The 27418-nt window shown below is 36.9% G+C and overlaps 1 protein-coding gene across 3 annotated transcripts in view; it reads right to left on the bottom strand.

Annotated features, from left to right (window-relative positions):
* The window catches only part of tsga10 (testis specific, 10), an 88080-nt gene that overhangs the window by 48354 nt on the left and 12308 nt on the right, over window positions 1-27418 (bottom strand). For all 3 annotated transcript variants that reach the window (XM_051927154.1, XM_051927152.1, XM_051927153.1), the window contains exons 2-6: window positions 7054-7204; window positions 4993-5207; window positions 3199-3354; window positions 2443-2616; window positions 1590-1667 (exon numbers count right to left, since the gene is read on the bottom strand). In XM_051927154.1, coding sequence (XP_051783114.1) covers window positions 1590-1667; window positions 2443-2616; window positions 3199-3354; window positions 4993-5207; window positions 7054-7204 — 774 coding nt within the window. The remainder of the gene's footprint in view (window positions 1-1589; window positions 1668-2442; window positions 2617-3198; window positions 3355-4992; window positions 5208-7053; window positions 7205-27418) is intronic.

The raw sequence follows: 27418 nt of genomic DNA, 5'->3' as shown, positions 1-27418 counted from the left end.
CACACACATACACTAGCGTCATTTTAGCGGCACCATATCCCCAAATCTGCATATCTTTGGAAGGAAACTGGAGCACACTGAGGAAACCCAGCAGGAAAACGTGTAAACTCCAGGCAGGGAATATCAGCAACGTGACTCCCTGCCAGACAGCAGCGCTAACGCTCCGCCACTGTGTCACCCCATGCGTGTAATTATTAACAGTATTCATTATTTAAACGAAATTACCGATTTATCTGTAAAATGTAATATACATACTTAAATGCTTTTCATCATGAAAGTGATATCAAGTATAAATCTAAGGATTCTAAATGTGCAGAGAGTTGGAAAATCATACATTTAATGTGCTCAGTGTGGCGATCTATTGCTGGCGATTCGCTGCTGTCAGGAGCAGAGGATGCCCTAGAAAAAAAGAGAGCACAGAAGACGGTATGTGAGAATTTTAAAACGTATCGTGTCATTACGATCGGGAATATGCGACGCTTGAATATAAAAGCACCATCAATACATCTGTATGTCGGCATTTTGCTTCACCACATCGAACCATTTATCAAATATCAAAGCGTGACACCGATCTCGTACGATCCTCAAAGCGGCTTTCTGTCACATGTAGATAGTAAACAGAGACTCTGACGTCACATTCCAACTTTTAGCACACTGCGCCCCCCGACTTTTTGCTGGTACTGCAACTCGCGCACGCGTCGCGTTAATTTCTGAGGACCTGCTCAGAGGACGCATTAAATGAACGCTCAGAACGTGTGGCGGCCATGATGCGGGTGCGTACGCGTTCTGAGCGTGAAGTATAAATGAGCCCTTAATCACTAATGATTAAAAAAAATTAACAACATACTGTACAAAGTGGAATAAAAGAGCTGAGATGTATCAAGAAGCCTTTGTTACTTGTAGAAACAGTTGCTATCCTGGGCTTAAAATTCAGCCTAGTTAATTTAAAGAAGAATTTTTATGTTCTAATATTGACATTTAAGCCATCATCTATCCAAATGTTTTTCTGAACCCACATTTTAAATGTAGGATTATGTGTAGCTAGTATTATACTGGCATCACCAGACACAAGGCTGAAACTAGTTCTGGATAGGATGCTAGTTGTAATAATCCAATTTCTACATTCAATAATCAGTTTAACTTAAGGTCACCAGTAGGAGGCATGTCAGACAATGAACTTTTAAGAACACATAATTCATTTTCATTCTCTTAATTTAATTTGCAGGTCACCTTGAAGCAATATTCATTCAAGTATTCAGTGTAACATGTTAGCTGAAGAATTTAGAATAAAAATGCATATATAATTAAGTGTTATAACAAATATTTAGCTCTGTATCCATACAGAAATTTGTACTGCTTTTGGAGTATTTGTTATGATAACATTGATTATCTTCCAGGCAACAATCAGACAAATTCAAAAGGCAAATGAGGTACAGCACAGGTATGTGATATCATTTTATTAATTTATTTTTTCTGGGGTGTCATATGTAAGGGTGCACAATTCCAAACTGTGTGATATATTTATACACTTATTCAGACTTTGGTGGCTTAATTCACTAAAGGGCTTTTGGAGGGCCATTTCATCTTACCATTTGAATATCTGCTTGTAAATCTTCTATTTTCTGTTCCAGGTGTGCTTTGTCATTAATAGCTTTCTCTTGCGTTATCTGTTTAAAAAAAAAAAAAAATGAAAGAAAGAAAGAAATTCAATAAATGAAAGTATTTGATGATTATTTTCTTATTTTTATCTAATATTATTAATTTAAATACGCAGATGACAAGAATTTCAAAGTTTTGCTGTTAATGCTAACTTGATATGGAACAATAATTAAAATATTCAGTATTTTTAGATACAGAGTTTAAATCAAATATTAATTTTAGATGGGATGCTAATAGTAAAGATAAGATGTAATCCTACACTATATTCACTGGCACCTAAGAAGACTTCTAATTGATCTACTTGGCATTACTCCTTTCTAGCACTACAGTATTATAAAACTAACCACATTAAATAAATATTCTCCATACATTACAAGGCTTGTGTAATTTACCAAAAACCATGTTCAGGTTTACTGCAATAACAAACTAATCATGCATATTTTCAAATGACTACTTTCTATGAACATGGGTGTAAAAGTCTTCGTTGTTGAACTGTGATATAATAATAATAATAATAACGAGAGTTCTGAGGAGTCAATGCCTAGCCACATCAGGCACAAGGAAGGAACCAACCCAGGATGCAAGTCCATTGCAAGACATCCTTAGGCACACTATGCTAATCTGGAGTCTTCAGTGAACATGCATCTCTTAAGACTTTAGAAAAGAAAACAGGTCTCTGTAGCAATGAGGAAGCAGCACTTACCATTGCTGCATTGTGCCCCTCAAGCAACCAAATCTACAAAATTTGGGGTTGGATGTCAATTCCATTTTTTTTTTTTTTACCATTATTCTTTCCCTCAGACTGTCACGCTCTGTTGACATCCTTCGCAAGTCTGCAGCAGCTTCATCTCTCTCTGCCTCAACACGACGTAGAATAGCCTGTGCTGTAAGGCTTGTTTTTGGAGACTTAGGGGACTTGATGATCTCCCGACGCAGTCTTGCTATTTCTTCCTGGGCCTGAATAAAAACAAAACACAAGTAAGCCATTTATTTTGCAATGGTTATGACAGGCATACATTTTAAAGTCTGTTTATTTCTCTTCTAAGTGTAACAATGCTTTCTTCAAACTGCCTTCATCCCAAATTCTCCCCCAAAATTGCACCAGTTCTGATGACCTCATGATTAGTGTGGCTGGGAAAAAAGAAACTATAAAGACAGTACACTGGCAAGTATTGATCAGTTCATCCAATGTATCAATCCAATGTTATTCCAACTTTTTCCATTCAGTGCATTTAAGCTAACATGACTGCACTCTAATATCACAAAGCAGCATTTGAGTCATGCTACACTTCAATTATAGCTAAACACTAAAAGCTAAGCCCAGCCACACAGTTGATAAGGTAGGTCAGGCATTAAAAACAGCTGTGAGAAAACAACTCCTAATTGAGCGTATCTAGAGTGCCTGGGCCACTTGAGACTAATTGTTTTGATTGAAGCTGTTAGTGCTCCGTAGGCACAATCATGCAACTTCTAATTCAGAGAGCACTGTTGGCAAATTTGCCATGAATATTTTACTTTTATAGTAGCAGTGGACCTTACCTGACCATAGAGCATGTTGGTCTTGTCTCGCTCAGCTGTAAGGACTTTCACATTGGCTTGAACTTCCACCAGGTGGCGCTCATATTTCTCTAGCATGGCCTGTAAATCATCTCGCTCTCGCAGAAGTTGAATAATTTCTGATTCTGAGGTTCCTCCCTTGAGAACAACAAGAGGCAGAATGTTCCCAAAAATGCTTACAAAGCATGTTAGTTAACAATAAAGTATCCATCCATTTTCCAACCCGCTGAATCCGAACACAGGGTCACGGGGGAAAGCTGGAGCCAATCCCAGCCAACACAGGGCACAAGGCAGGAACCAATCCTGGGCAGGGTGCCAACCCACCGCAGGACACACACAAACACACCCACACACCAAGCACACACTAGGGCCAATTTAGAATCGCCAATCCACCTAACCTGCATGTCTTTGGAATGTGGGAGGAAACCGGAGCGCCCGGAGGAAACCCACGCAGACACGGGGAGAACATGCAAACTCCACACAGGGAGGACCCGGGAATCGAACCCAGGTCCCCAGATCTCCCAACTGCGAGGCAGCAGCGCTACCCACTGCGCCACCGTGCTGCCCTAACAATAAAGTAGCATTTGCTAAACACTTGTGTTTATAACAGCACAGAACATCACACTACATCTTGCTTATGCAGCAGGTTGCAATGCAGTCTAATATTTTTTTGGACTCCAGCTTTAATCTTGGATAGTATGTCTTGTATCTGTATGTCTTCACATTGTTTGTATGTATTTTCTTTCGATCAGGCAATTCAAATTGGACTGCAATGAGTAATGTTGTCATGTGTGAGTTTTGCAATGGACTGGCAGGCTGTCCAGGACTAGTTTCATGGCCTTATCTAATGATTCTTCATTAGGTTCCCAGTGTTCCTTGACTTTACACTGGATAAAAGGAGTTCAGGAAATGGATGGATAAATTGTGAACTGCTTTGTGAGGTAAAATCCATTATAGTTACACATTATAATAAGCTTGGATCAATCTTCTTTTCTTCTTATTGGAATCTCACTACAGACAGCCTAAACTAAACAAACTTGATCCATGCTAACAACCCTTGACCCAAAACTTTCATGATTCTTTTTAGTTATGGCTTTTTGAAAATGTTCACAACATAAAAACACATGGGGTCAAATGCCACGTGATCATGTTATTATTTTTGGTTGGCCAGTAATGAAAACCAAAGTTACAGAGGAGCAGAAGTCAAATATAGATAAAGGGGTTGTATTCAATGTTACCATTAGATGGCAGTACAACATAACATCTGTTCAATGTTCAAGCAGTTCATGGAAGTAGTAACTTACTTAATCAGTGATTCTGTAAGGCAGGTGTAATTGTAAATGCTTAAATCACACAATTTATTGGAATTTAGTTCAAGATATTTTGGGGGAAAAGTATTCTAAAAGACACATGCTCATAAAAAATAATTCCCATTCCCACACAAAAATATCCACAAAGGGCATGGACTAATATTAAAAATAGCAAGCTATTAAGGAAGAAGTTGGTTTATGACTGCCTTTCGGCATGCAGTAGTGCCTCCAAGGTTTACTTGCCCATTCATTCATATTTATTATTCCAATTGTCTTTTGGTCAGATTATGCTCATTCAAAGCTAAAGCGATCACAACTTCCAAATGTATCATTAAAGGAGAAGGAGCAGATATTAATTAATGACTTAGATCAGCTAGAAAGGCCCTGTAAACTAACTGCAAAAACATTTGTATTTCAAACATATATACTCCAAACATATACACATAATACAGCTGGCAACTTTCACCTTTAATGCAGGTGTCCTCGAGGGACTCCTTCCCCAAGACTTGCTACGGAGAGATCTTGAGTTTCGGCTTTTCAGCATCTTCCTTAGGCACTCGAGTTGGTTTTTGTAGTAATCCCGGTCTTCTTCCAAAGACTTTATAAATGAATCCAGTCGTGATGGCGACCCAGCTTTTTTGGGTGCCTTGTTCTTTCCAAATCCTAAAATATTCTCCTTTTCTAAAATAATAAAAGAGAAAATCAATGAAACTGCTGGTGATATATATTGCACTGTAAAAAATAAAACATACCAACTAAACACTCAGTTTATATAGCATCTTTCATGGGAATTACACTTGAAATTTGCCTTGTGCTTTTAGAGATCAATACAATTTCACAATAATTCCTATTCATACAGTATTTCTTGTATGCCTCATTGGTCTCCTAGATAATAGGTGGTGGATCTGAAATATTGGCTTTTAAAATATCAAAATATTGTATTTAATACACAGTTTTTGTGCACTTTTACTCTGCTTTGTTATTCACTCTTTTCCCTATGAATGACAGTGCTACTTTGAAAACCAAATTAAAATGTTTCAGCTAGAAATTGCAGCCCAGTTTTCTCATCCAGCATACAAAACAGTGGGCATAACTGGTATGAGGAGGTTAGGAGCATGCGCTGATACATCGCCTTGCCGCACCCACCACATGAAAAAACAATCAGGATCCCAGAGTAGGACCCGAGTACAGTCATGCAACGGGTGACACCTCAGCACCACACTAGTTCAAATGGAATGGAACAGTGTGAGGTTTTTTTATGGTGGCTGGAGTGCCAATTCTGCCACCAACTCCCAAGTTTTCCCTGCAGGTTGGAGGGCCTACTTGCAGGGCTGGATGCAGATTAACGTCATACCCAGGAAGGAGCAATTGCAGGTTAAGGGGCTTTGCTCAAGGGCCCAACGGAGTAGAGTCTTGTGGCATTTACGGGATTTGAACCAGCAACCTTCTAGTTGCCAGTGCAGATTACTAGCCTCAGACCCATCACTCCACATAACTGGTAAGCTACGAGGAATATGTTTATGAATTGCAAAAAACACAAGACACCCAGCTTGAATCATTATTCTAAATGGTAGCCATACTCTACTTCCATTTGTGGCAAGGAAGCTAGGACTTCGTCAGGAAAAGCATAAGTCATTACGTACATGATACCAGTGGGAACTAATGCAGGGGTGCCCAGTTTAGTGTCAGCTAGTTTTGACTCTCCCAAAACATGGTACTGGTTAACAGAACTCCTTGCTTAATTAGCCACTTTTTTGACTATTGCTGCAATATGCATTTTTAAAAATGTACAGTGATTTCTTTTGAACAAATTTTAAGACATTTCCATATAGCTGACATTTCCAAATGCTGATTATTTTTATTGCCTGTTAAGGAATTTCTGTTTAGAATAAAACATTTTTAAAAAAACACATACAATTTTAAAGGATAGAATCAGGAGAGTATCTCCAAAAGCCATTCACACTAATTAAAGCTGCTGTTTTACTACATCTTGTAATTTTAAGGTTAGTATTTTAATACTGCGCGAATAATGTAAAAAAACAACACATATTATAATGAAAACAGATCGCTGAGCTTTACATTTCAAATGTCACCTCAGACATTCTTCGCAAAGTCTAGCATCATAGGCATTTCCATCATTTCTTTTAACATGACTTTTTGATTACACTAGAAAATGTGATGTCATGTAGTACAGATATTATTATTCTTGCTATTAAGATGGCTCATGGGGATTTTTAAACATTTTGAAGTGTCAGGCATTATTATATCTGCTTGCACTTTTTGATAATTCCACACTAGAGTGCCAATTATTACTCTGATTAGTAGGCCATGTGAAGTAACTAGCTTGAATATGTACCATTAATATATATTTTATTTTATTATTTTTCTACTTGTACCAGTCTTGGAATTAGCAGACACTAATAACTTTGAATAATATTATAACATTTTGTAAGCTACTGTGTAACATTATGTACCAGAATTCCAATGTGAGTTTTATAGTTTGGATTTACCATAGTACAACACTCACCTGATGCTCTATTTTTTTCAATCTTTTCAGTAAGCCTCTCTTTTTCCACTTGCAGCTGTTCTAACAAACTGTGTAAATTTTCATTTTCATTTGATTTGGCTTTTAGCTCCTCTTTGACTTTCTCAAGTTTGAGAGACAAACTTCCAGATTCCTGTAAATCATCAAACAAAATGGTTTTCTTGTAAATGATGCTGAAATTCTGAGTCATTTTTACATTAACAAGACACATAGGCAGCTGGGTCAGAGTCAATCCATGTTGCCTTTAGGGTTAACCAAGCTAAAACGTATGAAAAGCAATACGGGTATTTCATTAAAATTAAAGATCAGTCAATATACAAAGTCAAGAAAGTAGAAATCATTAACCTTATACAGATGATGTGATGTTGGTTTGTAATTTATTGATCAGCTTCCTTTCCAGTTAACGAAAAACAGAAAAATGGTGGATGATGTGGATGGTCATTGTGACATCAGTGTTTCTTATTGACTACAAATATGAAGTGTTTTAATGATTTTGCTTTTATTTTATTTGACCTCCTTGCTGATATGTTATTTAGTTTTTGTCACTCCGTTCTTCTTCCTTTGACTTTTCATTTACAAGAAATAGATGTAATATGTGGCAAACATGATCTATAATTAGTCACTGTGATTTATACTTTATATGTGATTTTTTGGTATGTTTTTATATTTTACACTTAGCTTGCATTTACAGAAACATATACAAGTATCTTAGCTTGTACTAGGAATATAAGTTAATAAATGAGTTGAAGAACAGAGCTCTTTTAAAAAATAAATATTCATAAAGAAACTAGACATGATTAGAACTGAAGACCTGGAAATTAGTAAGTTTCTGGCTGCAGTAATACCTAGGTTGGCAGCTGGCATCATCACTCATCACCATCCTTGAACTCGGCCATCAATAGATGTAAAACTGAGAACAGAATAAGGGCACCACACAGGAAAAGGTAGGTGCAAAGTATTTTGTATAGTTTTTTTTTATTTATACAGTTTCCAAATAATAATTAAAGTGCAGTGTGATGTCTTCAAATAAATAAATAAATATTCCATAAAACATAACCTTCCAAGAAGGTTAAAATCAGCAATAAATATGTTAAACTCTGATAATAAAAGATTGTTTAGAATCAGATTCCTTTAAAAATCCCACTACAAGCTCTGAGTGTCTCTCTTACATGTCTCCCCAGCTCACCCTTCCGGTCTTACATTCACCAGAGATGCTGGTAGCTGTGGTCCCTCCCTCCGACTCATCCCAGCCATCTCAGCCAGTCACTGCTGGGATGCTCACAGCCGGATTTCCATCATCCAACAACTAATCCATAGTCCAACAGGTCCCCTGGAGTACTTGATTGCTCCCCGCTCAACCAAAATTCATAGCGAGTATGATCTGCTACCTCCTCTGCCGCGCCTGCATCCACTGAACCCGAGTCACATGGTTTTTGATTAAAATTAACTAGCTGTCACGGACACCCTAACAAACCTCATCACAAGTTTTATTGGGCAAATATTGGAACCATTATTTGAGTAAGAAAATAAAAAAAGAGGGCAGCTAAAACACCCAGACTTTAGTCACAATAGGTTAACATCACAGTGGCATCCAGTCTTTGAACCTTTTCTCTGAACCAGATCATCTACCTGCACACCCTTTTACACCAAATGTTTGATGATGTTGATGTGGTGTCTTCACAAATGTTTGTTTAAAAAAAATTAAAATGGTATTAAAAAGCAGGCTTCAGCTATTAGTTTCTGTTCGAGTGTTTTGTCTTCCATCGCCTGTTCTAAGGTGTGGGTGTGTTTCTGGACTGGCATTAGGCAGAGACCCAAATTATGCAAATATTTTAAAGGATTTTATTGTTTTCTGTGTCATACTCTAAACAAAAAAGCAAGGAGTTCAAGAGTTAAGTGAATTAACTCATTTAGCCTTCGCTTTCTGTTTTTACCTAATCTTGCAGCTTGCTGTTAGCCATAAAGCTAACTTATGCATTATCCATAATTATTCCATTTTTTTATTTACAATACAGCATACCTTTTAAGTATTTTTGCATACTTACACCATTGTTCTCTAAAGAGTGATCATGCATTTGTGAAAGATGAAATATTGCTACAAAATTCAATGAAGTAATGCTTACTGATTTCAGCTCTGCTATGGAGGTATCCAACAATGTAATTTCTGATTCTTGTCTCCTAATCAGAGTCTGAAACAAAAGCCCAGCTTTACTTTCAATGGGTATAGCAATAGATTATTTTGAAAACAGAATGATGCCAATGCCATTTTATATCAAAAACAGCTTAATGTCTTGCTTGCTTCATATAGTGGAGTCAGCAATAAAAAGGTAAAAACTGTTAACAGGTCTCAAAGTGCAGGAAGATGTCTTTTATAATTGCAAAAAAAGGAACAAGAACTAGGCCTCCCCTTAAATACTTCAGCGAAAAACTAATGAATGGCTGAGTTGAGCAATAGACAAAGAAAACAAAATAATGTGTGTATAGTATGCAGAATGCATCAATAGTTAGTATTTCACGGTTTTAAATGGTTATGCAAAAATATACAGTAAATTAATTTTGCTGTATTTACACAATCACACATATATCTGGCCTGCATTTAAGTTCAAGTGTTTTAACATGTACTAAGATTATTAGGTGCACTGTACATTTTGGCATTGGTATATGACATAATACATAATACATCCAATGCACCAAAACAATTTCTCAAAAGAATTAAAATTTGGTTAAAAAAACACTACTGAAACTGCATTGTCAGACATGAAGAAACATTCATTTAGATGGAAATAGTACGTTTAGATTTATTATACTTTCTCTTGCCATGCAATTATCAAAACCTGCTCACTCTGGATTATGATTTTTGTCATCTCAATGCCAAATGTCAAATAGGCTGTGAAAGTTTATTAATGGGTGATGATCATTCTAGCTTCCTCCATTGTTACAACCCAGGTTTTCCATAGGATGCCTTTGGAAGCAACTGCAACTCTGTTACATAAGCTTTAAATAAGATTGTTTTAAGAATATCTGAAATATAAAGCCTTCATTATTCCCAGATCTGGAGCTACAGTACAGTGAATTTCTCCTTGATGTTTCTATGTTCCATTAGTTATGCAAACTTTTATCATAAATTCAATAATTAAGTAATAACTACACACAATACTTACTATTACACACATTTCTCATTAGTAATGTTAAAACAATGATAATTTTCATATATTCATCTGGTTATCTAACTATGTGACTAAAACCAGGACTTTGTGTAGACATGTAAATGTAAGCTGACAGATCACAGACTAGATGTATATGTGTCTATGAACTGATAGCCTATTCTCATTAAAGTAATTTTCTTCATTTTTTTCCTGCCACATCAATTAATTAATTAATTCCAGTTTATTTATGTTACTATTTATTGTTGAATATAGTTTTTGCATATGTAAGATTGCTCTTAATGTGCATTACATTACAATAGGTTGTGTTCCCTTTTGATCAAAAACATCTCCCACTGCCTGTTTAGGAATATTTCTTGATGGATATTTCTGTTCAGTACTGTATTAAATTTCTAAATAATAATGGTTATTTTTCTTTTTTATTAATTTTTGGATACTTTGGGGAATTCATTCTATCACCATTTTGCAGTTCTAGATTTCATGGGCACCACCATATTGTTTATTTACAGTGATGTGCTTGCCATGTGACCAGCACATCATGGCAGCCATGATTTAGAAGATGGGCGTTAGCTTTAAACAACTGAATTTTGGTAAAACCTAGGAAAACTAGTGAGACTAGCATTTGATCAATCAATAAAAAAATATTTGAGAAAATCTTTGATTTAGAATTTTTGTTTGTTTTGACATATATGGGTAGCATTTTGGTTTTGTTGATGATCTCAAAAGAACCTGTATGACTTGGTCCTTGCTTTGACTTACTGTATGTCACTCTTTTGTTTTCTCATTTGAAGAAAGATGTTTGCTCACCTCTGCCACTTGCAATTAAGTTCTTTTCGAATACCAACATAACACAACCTATCAGTATGCTTCAGATTCTACTTATAATAACAATATATTTATTCATATAGCACATTTGACAGATTGAATGCAGCTAAATGTGCTTTATGAAAAATGACCTTACCAATTATATATTGGTTCTTAGTTATAAAACTTAACTAGGGGGCTCCGCCCCCTGCTCGCTTCGCTCGCCAACCCCTGGTGTTGGGAATGACAAAAAAGCGTGATGTATGAATGAGATATAGAATAGTGTGAAGGTGTAGATGATGCAAATATAAAGCAAACAATAAAGTGTGTGGCACAGTGTAAAGGTTTATTGGAAAATTTCTTTGTACACGCCGTTTAAGTGTAAAAGGTAATTCCAGGTCAGAACTTGTAATGTCAATGAAGATGGTTATTGTTGTGATCAGAGTCAAGTTTGTCAGAGCTTAGAAAGAGTTGTGTCTCTCCAGGAAGTAATGGAATGACTTGGGAATTTATGTTTTCCACATTAATATTTTTTGGACATAATATAGTGCGTTGTGTTAAAAGGGGCATTTGGTCTAATGAGATTGCTGTTCCAAATCTGTCTGTAACTAAGTCGTCGCAGATAAAGGCTTGAGGAATTGTAATAATATGTGGGTGAAGTCCATCTGTATTGGTGAGTGTACCATCTCCCAGTTGTAATAAGCAATTGTTATGATCTGGTTCTGGACATCGCATGTTTTGTACTAACTGTATCTTTTGAAAGCGATGCCAATTGTCTGCGTATTTTAAGGTACACTGAACAATAGCTGAGCGCATGGCATGTGTAAGAATAGCTAAGCACTGTCTAAAATCTCCTCCTAATAAAAGTACTTTTCCTCCAAAAGGAATATTATTATTCATAAACGTTTGTAGAGGTTTATGAATGGTGTTGAGTAAGTGACTGGATGCCATTGTACATTCATCAATAATTAACATTTTTGCAAGACGGATGTCACGTGCAGTGCCACCGTTAATGTTCATAGTGGATACCGATTTGTAGGATCTAATGCAGTTGATAAAGATTTCACTTTCAGGTACATCGTTAGTTAGAAGCTTCTGTAGATATTCAGGATATGAATGTAAAGGAGGCAGTCTAATTTGACCCTTTTGACAACAACGTGTAAATGTATTACTTGTATTGCCAGTTGTTTCTTCAGGGAAGTGAACTGAATGACAGTGATTGCAAATGACATTCATTAATCCGAATGAATTTTCCTGGTGTATGTTTTGCTTGTGCCGTTTGAGAGGCGCGTTGTTGCATGTGTAGTATTTGGGACGTGTTGTTTTGGAGCTGTAATCCATTTGCCTGTGCTGTGTGAGAATCCCGTTCTATCCTTCGTTGCCTTTAACGTATGTCTGAGACGGGAGGTGTTTCGTTTTGAATCCGTGCCTGTTGCGATGCAGCACTTTGATTGATAGATTGCGTCATGTGGATCTAGGATGTAGATTTGTGCATATTTGCGTTGTTGATTTGTTTCAGGGTGCACTGTTCCAATGCGATGCAGTATTTGTGCACATATGCGAAAGCAGTATGGGCCATTGCCTTTTGGTGGCCTGATATTTACTCCGGTAGATGCAAAAGCAAATGAACTATTGTAGGATCTAATGCAGTTCATAAAGTTTTTACTTTTAGGTACATCGTTAGTTAGAAGCTTTAGTTGAGCTTTGCATTTTTGGAGCCGAGACATTTTTTCTTCTAGAAATATGGATAAGTAATAAGGAGTATTGCACTCACTGTTAATATGGAGCCTTTTCTGCAGTTGAACGGTTAATAGTGCCTTATTGTAATGAGATCCACCTATGCTGCATAGTGTGAATTGTGTTTGGTCCCGTTATCTGAGCGGTATCGTTTTGTACCTGTGATTGTGAATTCATGACTTATTTGTTCTTGAGCGTGAGAAATATGGATAAGTAATAAGGAGGATCGCACTCACTGTTAATATGGAGCCTTTTCTGCGGTTGAACGGTTAATAGTGCCTCATTGTAATGAGTTCTACCTATGCTGCATATTGTGAACGTGTTGAGATGACGTATGTTTAATACGGACGGTTCATTTAGAAATGGGGCTTTGTGTGTCATTTGTTATTTATGTTACTGTGGTCGTGGGTCTGAATCGTCGTTTTTGTGTACGTTTCGTGTGCTATGTCCGATGTCTGTCCCGTTTCGTGTCCAATGGGCTTTGTATGGTGCTCTTGGCTTCTTTTTTTTTGTGTGCTTCTGGCTTGTTGAATCCTCCTCTTTGTGTGCGTCCAGTTTCGTGTGCAATGGGATTAAATCATCCTCTTTGTGTGTGTCCCGTCCGTTGCTTGTGTGTGTGTGTGGGGGGGGGGGGGGGGTGGGGGGTGGTGGTGGGGGTTTGCGGGCTCTTTTTTTTTTTGTGTGCCAGGGGCTTGTTGAATCGTCCTCTTTGTGTGTATCCCGTCCGTTGTGCTTGTGTGTGTGGGGGGGGGGGGGGGGGGGGGGGGGGGTGGGGTGGGGAGATGTTTTGCTCGTGCGGCGCTGTGTGCGTCACCTGCGTTTGACTCCTTTTTTCTCTGCTCACTCCTTTTTTCTGTGGTCTTGTCCGCCTCTCGCGGCGCCTCATTTCTTGGGGCGCCTGCGCAGTACGTCTTTTTGCGGTTACGGCCCATGGCCGGATGTCCCTGCGTCCATCCGGTTTAGCATTCTCGGTTAGTAATATGGATGACTAACAAATTTTTAAAACTTGCATGGTATGACACACTCGTACTAATAACACACTGAGTTCTAACTACAGTATAATGCAGTTGGATCAAAGTACAAGTATCAACCAGAATGTTGCCTTTTGTCTTGATTGATATTGAGCAGGTTACAGGAACTGCTTATGTTTTCAGCTTTAGTATTTCATTCAGTTTAAATGGACTTTAGTTCTGCTGTCAGTTAAAATATATTGTACAGTGCATTCGTGTAATATTCCTATATGATTAGTCCTAGTGTACAGGGTACTATCCTATTTTACGTACACTCTATCTATCTATCTATCTATCTATCTATCTATCTATCTATCTATCTATTTCAATTATATGCTAAAGTTTTTTTTTTGCATTGAACATGTGCACATTTAATAACTAAGGTAAACATTTCTAGATTCCATTAAGAAGTTTGTGAAACATGAGACGTTTTTGTTATGTTACAGCCTTATTCCAAAATGGATTAAATTCATTTTTTTCCTCAGAATTCTACACACAACACCCCATAATGACAATGTGAAAAAAGTTTACTTGAGGTTTTTGCAAATTTATTAAAAATAAAAAAACTGAGAAATCACATGTACATAAGTATTCACAGCCTTTGCTCAATACTTTGTCGATGCACCTTTGGCAGCAATTACAGCCTCAAGTCTTTTTGAATACGATGCCACAAGCTTGGCACACCTATCCTTGGCCAGTTTTGCCCATTCCTCTTTGCAGCACCTCTCAAGCTCCATCAAGTTGGATGGGAAGCATCGGTGCACAGCCATTTTAAGATCTCTCCAGAGATGTTCAATCGGATTCAAGTCTGGGCTCTGCCTGGGCCACTCAAGGGCATTCACAAAGTTGTCCTGAAGTCAGTCCTTTGATATCTTGGCTGTGTGCTTAGGGTCGTTGTCCTGCTGAAAGATGAACCGTCACCCCAGTCTGAGGTCAAGAGCGCTCTGGAGCAGGATTTCATCCAGGAGGTCTCTGTACATTGCTGCAGTCATCTTTCCCTTTATCCTGACTAGTCTCCCAGTCCCTGCCGCTGAAAAATATCCCCACAGCATGATGCTGCCACCACCATGCTTCACTGTAGGGATGGTATTGTCCTGGTGATGAGCGGTGCCTGGTTTCCTCCAAACGTGATGCCTGGCATTCACACCAAAGAGTTCAATCTTTGTCTCATCAGACCAGAGAATTTTCTTTCTCATGGTCTGAATCCTTCAGGTGCCTTTTGGCAAACTCCAGGCGGGCTGCCATGTGCCTTTTACTAAGGAGTGGCTTCCGTCTGGCCACTCTACCATACAGGCCTGATTGGTGGATTTTTGCAGAGATGGTTGTCCTTCTGGAAGGTTCTCCTCTCTCCACAGAGGACCTCTGGAGCTCTGACAGTGTGACCATCGGGTTCTTGGTCACCTCCATGACTAAGGCCCTTCTCCCCCAATCGCTCAGTTTAGATGGCCGGCCAGCTCTAGGAAGAGTCCTGGTGGTTTCGAACTTCTTCCACTTACGGATGATGGAGGCCACTGTGCTCATTGGGACCTTCAAAGCAGCAGAAATTTTTCTGTAACCTTGCCCAGATTTGTGATTCGAGACAATCCTGTCTCGGAGGTCTACAGACAATTCCTTTGACTTCATGCTTGGTTTGTGCTCTGACATAAACTGTCAACTGTGGGACCTTATATAGACAGGTGTGTGCCTTTCCAAATCATGTCCAATCAACTGAATTTACCACAGGTGGACTCCAATTAAGCTGCAGAAACATCTCAAGGATGATCAGGGGAAACAGGATGCACCTGAGCTCAATTTTGAGCTTCATGGCAAAGGCTGTGAATACTTATGTACATGTGCTTTCTCAATTTTTTATTTTTAATAAATCTGCAAAAATCTCAAGTAAACTTTTTTCACATTGTCATTATGGGGTGTTGTGTGTAGAATTCTGAGCAAAAAAATTAATTTAATCCATTTTAGAATAAGGCTGTAACATAACAAAATGTGGAAAAAGTGATGCGCTGTGAATACTTTCCGGATGCACTGTATAACCCTTAATATACCCTTGGACGTAATGTAAGGATTGATTGATTAAGTGGTGTTACATCATTTATTTTTGCTTTATTTCAGGTCTGTTATTCATTATACAGTTATCCAAATTTCAGTTGTATAAAAAAGTATAACACAGAATAGCATGAAAAAATACAGACAACTACATATTTGCTCACTCATGGCTACCGTTAAATAGTGCTCTTTTAATTCTGCTGATAATTATATTTCTTATATTACTGTAATAATATTTAACACCAACCAAAAAAGAAACTTGAAAAAACAAAGACATCTCAGATGTGTATTTTTAAAAGATTCCATGTCGGGTTCATTAAATGTGATGTATTAGCAGTAAAAGTTGTTTCAGCCCCCATGCTGAGAGAGGAATTTGGATTCTATGTAATATGCAGCACACACCTGTAGCTTCTGGTTTTTCAGACGCCTCCCCTTGTCCTTGTCTTGACAGTCACTCAATGACTGTTTCAAAGAATTTTCCAGTTCGATGATGTTATCTCCTGTGGCTGCCTAGAATCATAAGAGGAAAGAATCACTAGGTTTTTTTTTTTATATTGACATTTTCTTCATTTGCTCACTTGCATGGTACTCATACTTCCCTTTCATGCTGGTCAGATGGCAAAAATGATCTCAGAACCTTATAAACAATTTATTTTATCTAAATGCTTTCATTTTAATGGACTTGCTAAGGAACACAGGCCAGTTATGTGAACTATAAACCTGCCCTGCTAAGCTTAAAAAGGCAAACATCCCTATGTCTTAATATTTGCTTTTTTTAGGAAAGCAGCACCAAAAAACAAAAGAGACTTTTTCTTTTGATATAAACATTTTTACAGGTAGGTAACAAATAGTTGGGAGACAGAATCTTCGAGACAGAATCTTCAGATTTTGGCTTATGACTTGGTGCTTGGTTCAGCCTTTGTTTAGATGCCTTGACATATTTTTTAGCATAAAAACCATAAGTAATATGATAGTTATGGACTCTGAACAAATCGGAATCCTATTATGTGATATAATTTTCATCTGTACTTGTACTATTACAGTTGTTCTGTTGTATCATATTGAGGATTACTTGTATTCTTTCCTGTGTATTGTATTGTATTTCCCCTATTTTTTGACAACCACTGAATGCTCATCCTACCTGGAAAGGTGTCTCTGTCGGAATTCCCTTTCCCAATATTTCTGCCATTTTTTCACTACGTTTTTTTTTTTTGAGGGGGGGGGGGTTTCTTGTCTTCTTAGAGAGTCAAGGCTGGGGAGGTGTCAAAAAACTGGGCCTGTTAAAGCCCATTGCGTGTGATTTTAGGCTATACAAAAATAAATTGTATTGTATTATATCTTTGCTTTTTTATTCTTCACCTATTTTAAACCTTTACAGCAATTGTACTTAGAAGGGTGTTTACTTAACTTTTACTATTTGAATATTAATCCATGGCCTGGTATCCAGAATATTAAAAAAAAATCCTTTATGATTTTTAAGGTTGCACAGATCATGAAACATTTTTATTTATGTGGTCACCGACAACACAATTGACACAGGTTTTTCCAACCGATAAAAAAACAACTTGTTTTGATACATCCATCAGCTAAATAAATTTGAATATTAGTTTAAATGAATAACTCACTTAGGTGACCACTATTAACAAATGAGTATTAACCTCACAGGAACTCAGCCCCTGTTTACCTTCACACAGTATAATACATCAAAGCAAACTGATACCAGGACAATTTAGAAAGAATGAGTCCCCAAGACATTTTGCATTTCTCTAGATCACCATGTATTCATTCACTCTGGCATATGCAATGTAATTCTTTCATTTTGACTTAATAGCTAAAAATAATTTCTTGATCATGAACTAAAAGAAATCAGTCTGTAATGTGGTATTAATAATTAAATGATCCACTCATTCATCCATTGTCAGTGACCAACTTTATTTGACAGGCTTGTGAGGTAAGCAAGGCCTAGTCCAACATCAACTAATGCAAAACAGAAAAAGCCATAAAAATATTGCAGTACTCACATTATAGGGATAGTAAATCTAAATAAGTAATTTTTAAAATTATGAATCCTAGGAGGAAAACAAAGTAATGCTTTACGAGAATATGTTCATACATGTCTTCAGGAATGTACAATATATTGAGGGGGAGGGTTCCATCTCTATGATCCATTCACCAGCTTTTCTATGTATCATTTCATAAATGGGATCCAGACCAAAACAAACAACCATACTAGGTATGCTCAAACTAGTCCTCAAACTAAGTGAAAATAGAAAACTGATTTTTGGAAAATTACATTATACAACCTAACAGCATGCATTTGAATTTACAAACTACTGTAAATCCTCCAAGAGAATCAGTCTGAACACAGGGTACAGGAATGCAATGCAAGTGGAAATCAAGTTAAAGTCATCATTACATTACATTACATCTTGCCTGAAGAAGGGGCCTGAGCTGCCTCAAAAGCTTGCATATTGTGATCTTTTTAGTTAGCCAATAAAAGGTGTCATTTTGCTTGACTTTTCACTTTCAAATGTATTTCTGACATAGATTGCAGGTGTATTGTTGGTCATTGTCTTGCTGTAGGATGAACCTCTGTCCTAGTAGAACGCAGACTATAAAGTTTTGCATGGTGCTGCAAAAAATACAGTGGTAACCCATGTGATTCAGAATGCCAGTCACTCTGTGCAAGTCAACAACTCTGCCTTCCAGCAAAAGAACCCCAGACCATCTCACTTCCTCCTCCATGTTACAGCTGGTGTCACACACTGAGGAATATTCCTTTCACCAACTCAACGGCATACAAACACCCTGTGTGATGAACACAAGATTCAAATTTTGATTCGGCCCGTAACACTTTCTTACAGTCTGCAGTAGTCCACAGCTGGTATTTCAAAGCCCTATTTTGTCCTTTAAGGAACGGCTTTCTTACTGCCTCTCGCCTTGTCAAACCTGCAGCACAAAGTCTCCTCTTCATAGTAGAAACCGAGACTTGCTTTTTTCGACCAATTTTAAGCTGTGCTTGAAGCTGTTGTGCTGTGAGGAGCCTATCACGCAAGATGGTGACCCTCAGAAACTTGTCTTCTGATGAGGTTGTGACTTTGGGTCTGCCAGATCTCTTCCTATCAGAGTTTCTTCCAGTTTCCAATTGCCTTTGGATAGTGTAGAACACCACTGTACTTACTGACACTTCTACATTGATTCTTTTTGCAATTTCTCTAAATGAAAGGCCTACACTTCTATGGGTACTAATGCTCTGTCTCATTTCATTTGTTAATTGCCATTTCCTTGCCATTAACACTGGAACTTACAACTTTCTACAGTGTAATACTGTACAGGTGGTACTTCGAAGGGTGTAGTAACACAGTCTGCTCCAAAGAGACAGAGAGAGGGTGTTTAAGTAATCAACAAGTTGTGACACCTGTGCAAATTGTTTGCTTCAACTTGCAAGGTTTAATTAAATTTAATTGCTGCAAGCATATGTAAGTTGTAACCTATTAGTTGTTCTCAAGAATTCTGAAATTTCCTTTTCTTTCAGTATTTTACTAACCTAAACTTTAAATGTAAACTTTGGCAGTTTACTGCTTACTTTTTCACCATTTTAGGTCATTCACTCCATTTCAACTGATTACATCTGAAGAAAAGCTGGAAAAACTAAGGTGTCCTAAAACTTTAGACTGGTAGTGTACCTAAAATCAAAAACACAGCTAAACTGAAAGGAAAACTATTTTGTTGAATTGATTAACTAAAACAATGAGTGCAGAATGTTACACCTCGATAAGTATACCTTGATATTAAATTTGTCCAATATTTTCCATTGGTTGCATTGCATACTTATTGGTCCTGACTAACCTGAAACATTTGACCAAACACATATAGTGTTTGCCAATCAATTACAAAGCATTAACTATTTCATGCTATTTCAAATGCATTCCTGAATGGTTAATGAAAATGAGCAGAATCCAGATTTTTGAATGCAACTGTCAAAGCAAAAGCTATGGTTACTATGCCTTACCTTTTTGATAAGACATTTATTTCATGGGGTTCTCATAGGTCTACTTTCTAAACCCCTATTTCTCATGAGAGTACATTAATAACTAACAGTAAAAGCCTATCCTACTTGTATTAGGCAGAAGCTAGAACTCAATCACTGTATGTATTCACACAAACAAACACACAATATAGCGTCAGCAATCCACATAACACCACACCCTTAGACTGCAGGAGAGGGGCATTTTTCCAGTGGAAACCTATATGATAACAGAAAGAGAAACTGAAAGATAAGCCAAAATAATGTCCTTAAAACTGACTATCATTTTGTCAATATATTCATCTTCAAGTGAGCCTGCCTTTAAAAAACACTTTAAAATTACCTTTAAAAAAAGAAAAATCACTGACACTTTATTCATTATAAAATTATTGTTTTTACCTGGGTAGGAATCTTTTGGCCACCGAGGCTTTTGAATTTTTTTGAAACAGGTACTAAATATGTAGTGTTCTCGTATGCTGCTAACTCCTTTGGCCATATCATCCTCCACCACTTGAAAGCAGGTCACAATAGGCAAATCTACTGTATGTGCAAATCTACTATAGGTGAAGTTTTTGGCATTCACATTTGTCTTTTTATTGTGAAGGTGATACGTTCACTCATTGCCATTTCAATTGTTGTTTCATTATGGAAGTGAAAATACTGTGCTGTTAATAGTTTTCTAATGCAGATATGGAATGTTCCACAATGAAGTAATATTACAAAAGTGGCTCCCAAAACTCCAAAGATACAATGTGGAAGAAGTGTAAAGGCAGCCGTTATTTACTTCCCTGCTGTAGCCTGCTTTTCAAACCATGTGAAGTAAGACAACATTAAGAAATTAAAGCTATGTGCTATGTATATACATATTACAAATAAACAAAAAGTAAATACTGTAATTTACAACAGAAAAGTCAATAAGAGCAGCACATCTCCTTTTCTCAACCACCTCCTTTTGAGATTGGGAAGATTTCATGTTGTTAAGGATTTTTTAAGAGTTCCCAAGAGGACTTTACCATTTTTAATGGGGGTGTTCCTATAATAAAACTTATGTTTAATGGTAGGTTTTTATTTTCCCGCTTCTTTTCTGATAAGGCACAATAAATGAGAAGGTAAGTAAAAAAAATAGCAGCTATATTTTCTGGAATTACACACATGCTGTACATTAAAAGATTTAATATTACCAAATTACCTCCATTCTATAAAAACTTCTTGGTTGTGTAAAGGCACCGTTTAATAGTATGCTTTGGCTACAAGTCAATTGACAAAAACCCTTTCATTTTTCCTTTATAAACGAATCAGCGCCTTTTTTATACAAGTGCTTGTTTCGTTTAATTATCAGCCATTTTAATGTATAGTAGTTACTGTACAATAACAGCAGTCTATGCCTATGTTACGGCATGACCATGATTACCTAGTGCCTCTAAAGTATTATGGGCATGGAAAAGATCTTCTATGGGCATATAAAGCATGAACCTTAGCTTAAATCTAAGTATGTTTATGTTTTAAGACTGTCATTATGTGACACTCTAAGAAAGACTTGAAAACACGAGAGACTTGAAGGTTGAGTGCCACCTTGCTTCTGTGAACACTGGTAACTGAGTTGAGATATGGCATGTTGCTTGTTGTCTGCAGTTTAATTACATGACCCTAAAAACATAGTGTACAGCCAGTTCTGAATTTAAGCAAACTGAAGAATTTGGCTTTAGGAAGAACAAGACCCTCATTCTCCGAATAAAGCTTGGCACACATACAGACATAAAACACATACAGGCACAGCCCCTGAGATGACTAACCTAGAGGTTATGTTCTTCAGTATTCCATGTAACTAACATGTCATCCCATACCTTTGGGGTTCAGGTTCACATGTACGTACATGCTAGATGCTACATACCATGAAAAATACCTTTAGTTCTGAGATCTTTGATTATTACCATATTGAACAGTTAAATATGTAACAATTTACATTTCCCGGATTATATTATGACAGGCACAGTAGTGCTTATTGTTACATGTGCATTCACGATGGCAGAAGAACTTTTTATTCAGTCTCTCAAGTTTTTTTTTCCATTTACTTAAAATGATCTATTAACCAGTGTTACACTTTCACCAAAAGTGAGCCAGACTAATACCATTCACTTTTACTTTTCTGTAGGGAACATTTTGCTCTTTCAAATTTTTTAAAGAGAGAATTGGTTGTATGTAATTCTTTTTCAAAAATATGCACATATACAGAACATTGTGTAAGATAAATGCACTCTGAATACTGTTTATTATCTATCTAATGAAGGGATATGCAATCAAACTTGATGTTGTCTGCTGGGGTTATTTATGCACATTTTAACTGTGCATACAGTGAATTCTTACCCTCATATACGAGTCTATCCAACACATTTTCAATTTTGCAACTATAAGTTTTAAAAGCATTTGTAGAAAATAAGGCTGGAAAACAAACTCTGGTTGGCATATTCCCATGTTTTGATTTTGGGCTTTCCTAGCATTTTGAATTTTCTAATTAAACTTTCTTCATGAAATTAAGTAAACAAAATACTCAACTGTTCTTTAGAAATGGTGAAGTGTCTTATTTTATTATTGGAAGCAACAAATATTATATTACTCTTTGCAAACAGGTCAGAATAACTTCACTGAGTGGTTCTCCAAAGAAGTCCTGTCTCACTCCCACATTCAAATATACAGTATACCATTAGGTTGATAGAAATTGTCCCTTATTGTTTTATTTGTCTTATACTTGGCCAATTCATTTTTATGCAGTGTTTTATTAATCTATAGCATGATTGATATAAATTTAAGACAAAAGCAGGTTACATGACCTTCTTTGGGTCAAACAGTGAGTTAAAGGCAGGGAGTAAACCTTGTGGATTAAAACATACAAGTACACCTGGGGATCACCTTCCTGGCTCTGCTGAAGTGATACTAGTGCTGGGCGGTATGACCAAAATTCTATATCACGGTATTTTTCAAAATTGTACCGGTTTCACGGTATTAAATGGTATTTTTTTTCCCATGCATGAGTTAACCACATTTTCCACTGCAATTACTACTAAGTAATAACTAAGAATAACCTATTCCACTGTCATGAGAATTGTACATTGTACAAAAAAACATTTTAATGTGCACACAAGTATTAATACAGGTTTGCATGGCCCCATAACGTGATAGTTTTCAAGGAGGGGGGGACTAATGAAGGGAAGGAATCACATTGCATGACAGTTGCAGTCAAAATATAGAGCCTTTTAATTGAACAAATTTTGCAAACAACTTAAACTAAAAATTTGACAGCATATTGTCAACCATCCAGATGCTTGTCAAAAGTTGTACTGCACTGAACATGTCTTAGAAAAGGAATAAATAGTACATATTTTTTGAAAACCAACTACACTTTCTGTTAATGTTAACAACAAGTGTCCACTGACACGTTAAAGTGACTTTTTAAACAACTTTACCATCATTAAACTGCATAATATTTAAACAAATAATAACAATAAAATAAATAATAGTGCAACTTCCAGTACTAATACTATTACTTCAAAACTTCAAGCCCAGGTACATTACACAGTGTTCACCAAAATACAGTAAAATAAAACAAGTGCAACTTGGTGATGACATCTTTACCAACTGAACCGTCATTAAGGCAAATCGCATTAATATGGACCATGCTTCAAACTAAGCCATATACATAAATAATAAAACTGCAACTTGCATTTATAATACTATTTGTGGTATAGTGGGTCCGCAGCTTCAAAAAAAAAAAAAAAAGGTCAGTTTATAAATCCAGTTCGCTGTGTCCGTCTCCGTGGGCGCGATTGCACGATCGCGGGGATGAGGTGATTGGGGCGAGTCGCACCAGATCGTTCTCAATTGCTTGATCGGCTTACTGTGGCATGTGAATAAGGCGCTGCGCCCACAGAGACGTATATTTATGGGCTGGCAGGATAGGGGGAAGGAAAAAAAGAAAAGATAGAACACAAGGAGGTTAAAGAAGGGAAAAGGCAGTCATGGGAGACGATTCAGACACCAGGAAGGTTAAGGTAGCACGAGCTGGGGCTCCGTGAGGGAGCGCAGGCTGAGGCGATCTAGGGGCTGGTTCACCCCACTGACTAAGCGTGTGGAGTGGGGCGAGCGAAATGTAAGACCTCTCAATGGATCTGAGGAGCGACTGAGTGAGTGCGAAGGAAGACGGGAGGTGTGCCGACCTCAGACGGTCTGGCTGCACAGTGTGGCGGCAAACAAGACAGGGGTTAGCAGAAAGCAGTTCGTGCTGCAAAGGATCCGCCAGCAACGCCAGTGAAGGGTGAGCCATGGAGACAGAAGGTGGTGTGCTGCAATCGGGTGAGGAGAGAGACTGCATTTTAACGGATTTATTTATTATGGATTTTATTTCAACGTTTCACTGGTTTTATGGATTTGCTATTTATTTGGGTACTGTATTTTTCTGAACACTACACAATGGACACTTTTGGTTTTACTTTTGACTGTTTGTAACAAAAGCACTTGAGCACTTTCCACCATCCCCTGGTTTCAATGAGATTTCTCAGCTCATCGCGGTCATAACTATCAACGGTGTTGGTTCAACAGACTCCCATGTGGGAAGAGGGAGTCTGTAGGGGGCCGGCATCGTCACACTATTACACAGTAACCGGATACATTATACAGTATTGAAAAAAAAAATAAAACAAGTACAACTTGGCTTGCAGTATTATCCAGTAGTATAGAAACAGTATTCACACATTTGAACATAATGGTCCACATCTGACCTTTTAAAACCAAAGTACTGTATCTTCAGACAACATACACGGCACCTTTTTTTGTCAAAAGGTCTTCTGTGTCATCATGTTCAACTTTATCGTCTGCTACAGCTTCCGTTTAGGAATGTTCTCTGTCCATTTTCACCACTCAGTACCTCCACTAATGCATGTTCTCCATTGCATGCCTGTTTAGCGGTGCAGCAGTGAAAAAGGTCCCTCCTTAAACAGTTTCCCGCTGCGCCACGTTCCGAATGTTGTTTAGACTATTTAAACCGGTGTTCCGGTAAGAAAAATCCATCTCATAACAAAAATAAAAAACGGTTTTTGGTATGAACCGGTATACCGCCCAGCACTAGGTGATACCACACTAGGTTGAGAGGAGGTGTAGTCATAAACTGCAGTGCAGAGAACACACCTAGCCCTGTCCACTGTGCCAGTCAAAGTGTCCACAAATTTTTTTTTGAATGCCATAAAAGCAGATGGTTCTAAGAAAGTTGCATCTCATTTTGTAGCTTGCATCAGTGAGAACGGAGCTCCTGCTGGTGGAACTTTCTTTCTAGAAAGCTAGCAAGCTTCCAAGAACCACCTTTATTTTCATGCTGTACAACTTTTTGTGTTGTTTTTTTTTTTTTTATATCATTTAAACAGGATACCTCGACTTGTGCCTTAATACTTGTCCTGGCTGTATGGTCTATCCAACTGATCACAACGTTTAGTGTCTTAGCCCCTAGATTACAATCAATGGTACTAAAAAATGAATTGGTAAAAAATGTAATCCAGTACACATAATGTTCATCCTTCCCTTTGCGATTTCATGAAAAGTTTTTGTCAAAATTTAAACCACCAATCTATGCTGGAATGTAGCCTTAGAAGAGAAATTCTATTTTGTGTACTGTATACAAGTTGGAGATAATTTTATGTTTTAAGGTTTTAGTTTAATCCATTCAGACTATAATTTGAACATTTTATGACATACACGTCATTGAACACATCAGTGTTTGCCAATTTTAATATACTTTTATAGATTTAACTAGATTTACATTTTAAACTAAAAAGCATCTTGGCATATACTGTACACTTGTTTGCAAACTGCATAAACTAACTAAATGGAAGCGGCCATGTCAAATCTGCATTATCAGGCTTTGGAAATCCAGTATATTTTAATTTTTAAATATTCTGATTTACATTGTTTTATCACTTTAATAAATGTTAAAAAAGGAAGTAACACTTTAATAATAAGTCATTAACAAACATTATATAATGCATAATAGATTAGCATACAATTTAATGTAAAGTGAAACATCTATAAATATCACTGAATGATAATTCATATATTGGTAACATTTAATATTAACTCTCATTAATAAATCAATATCAAACATAATACATTGTTTCTTTGTATTTTTAGAAACCGTTTAGTCTTTAGTTGTAGATTTTTTTGCAGTACCTAACATTAAGTTAAAACTGTTTATCCATTTTAAAGGTTCTCCAAGGTTTATTAATGAAAAAATTAAAGTTATTATGAAGTGTTATCAAAAACAAAAGATTTTGTTGAATCACAGTTACAGTAAGATGAAGCAGATGGGATTCTCCAAGTCCAGTGCACAGTATATATTCTTTCTGGAGTTATATGTAGTGACTTAAAGTGCACATTACATTGTTTTATTTGTTAGATACTGTATTACAAACTTGGAGCTTGGCAAGCAAATAGATTGGTTAGGCTTAACACTGAAGAATATTTCACATTGAGAGTAACTTCAACTGATCTGGAGGAATAAAACTTAGCAAGAAATATACACTTCATGTAGAAGATTTACTTAGCACATCCTGCATGAGAGAACTAACTACAGATCAACAGGTAAAGGCACTATTAGTGATTGGTAAAAAGTAAGAGTTAGGGTATGCAATCAATTAGATATGTCCTCTGAAATAATAGCAGTAAATCTGTCTAGTCCTATGGCCTCAGAAATCCAATGCAATAAAACACATATATAAAATATACTAGCTGTGTTAGATAGATAGATAGATAGATACTTTATTAATCCCAAGGGGAAATTCGCATACTCCAGCAGCACCTTACTGATACAAAAAACAAAATTAAATTAAAGATTTTATTACCCAGCTTACCCAGGAAATTTCTTAACAGAATAGAATAGGCCTTGGTGATAGTGCTGCTAACTGAATGTATCAGAAGTACTATATAACTAACTGTGTACTTTTCTCTATACAATATATGTTTCATTTATTTTTTGAACTGGGGTTAATATTATTTTCTTACTAGGGATCCTTCCTTTTGAATATGCTACATATAATTGACTTAGAGTAAAAAATTCCCGTCATAGATTAATTCTTGCTTCTTGAATGTAACTTTGATTTGTAATCTTTTACTGTCACAAAATTTTAGAGAGTTTAGATCAAAAGCAACATACACTGAATCATAGCTTACTCTAAGCCATACATACAGCATTGACATTAACAGGCTTCACATTTACGTGGCCCATGGAATGAATTGAACATTTTAAGCGTTGTATATAGAAAAGAACAGGTGAAAAGGAATAATATCCTGAACTACGTATAATGTTTACCTTATCTATATTGTGTCTGTGGGGTACCCTTTTACTGAGCTGAGCAAGCATTTAAACTTATCAAGGCATGGTGTCACTTCTGGCTTGTGCTGTACCCAGAGCTTAAACTGGGTCAGTACACCACGTACTGGCAGTTCCTTGTTTCTGCTTTGTGAACTACGTAGAGAGTGTAGTGGCACGTCACAGTCTGACCTCCAAGGGGCTCTAATCATCTGAA

The sequence above is a fragment of the Erpetoichthys calabaricus genome, chromosome 4, assembly GCF_900747795.2.
Source record: "Erpetoichthys calabaricus chromosome 4, fErpCal1.3, whole genome shotgun sequence".
NCBI classification, from domain to species: Eukaryota; Metazoa; Chordata; class Cladistia; order Polypteriformes; family Polypteridae; genus Erpetoichthys; species Erpetoichthys calabaricus.
Note: the sequence above shows the minus strand (reverse complement) of the source record. Positions and strands in the feature narration are given on the sequence as shown.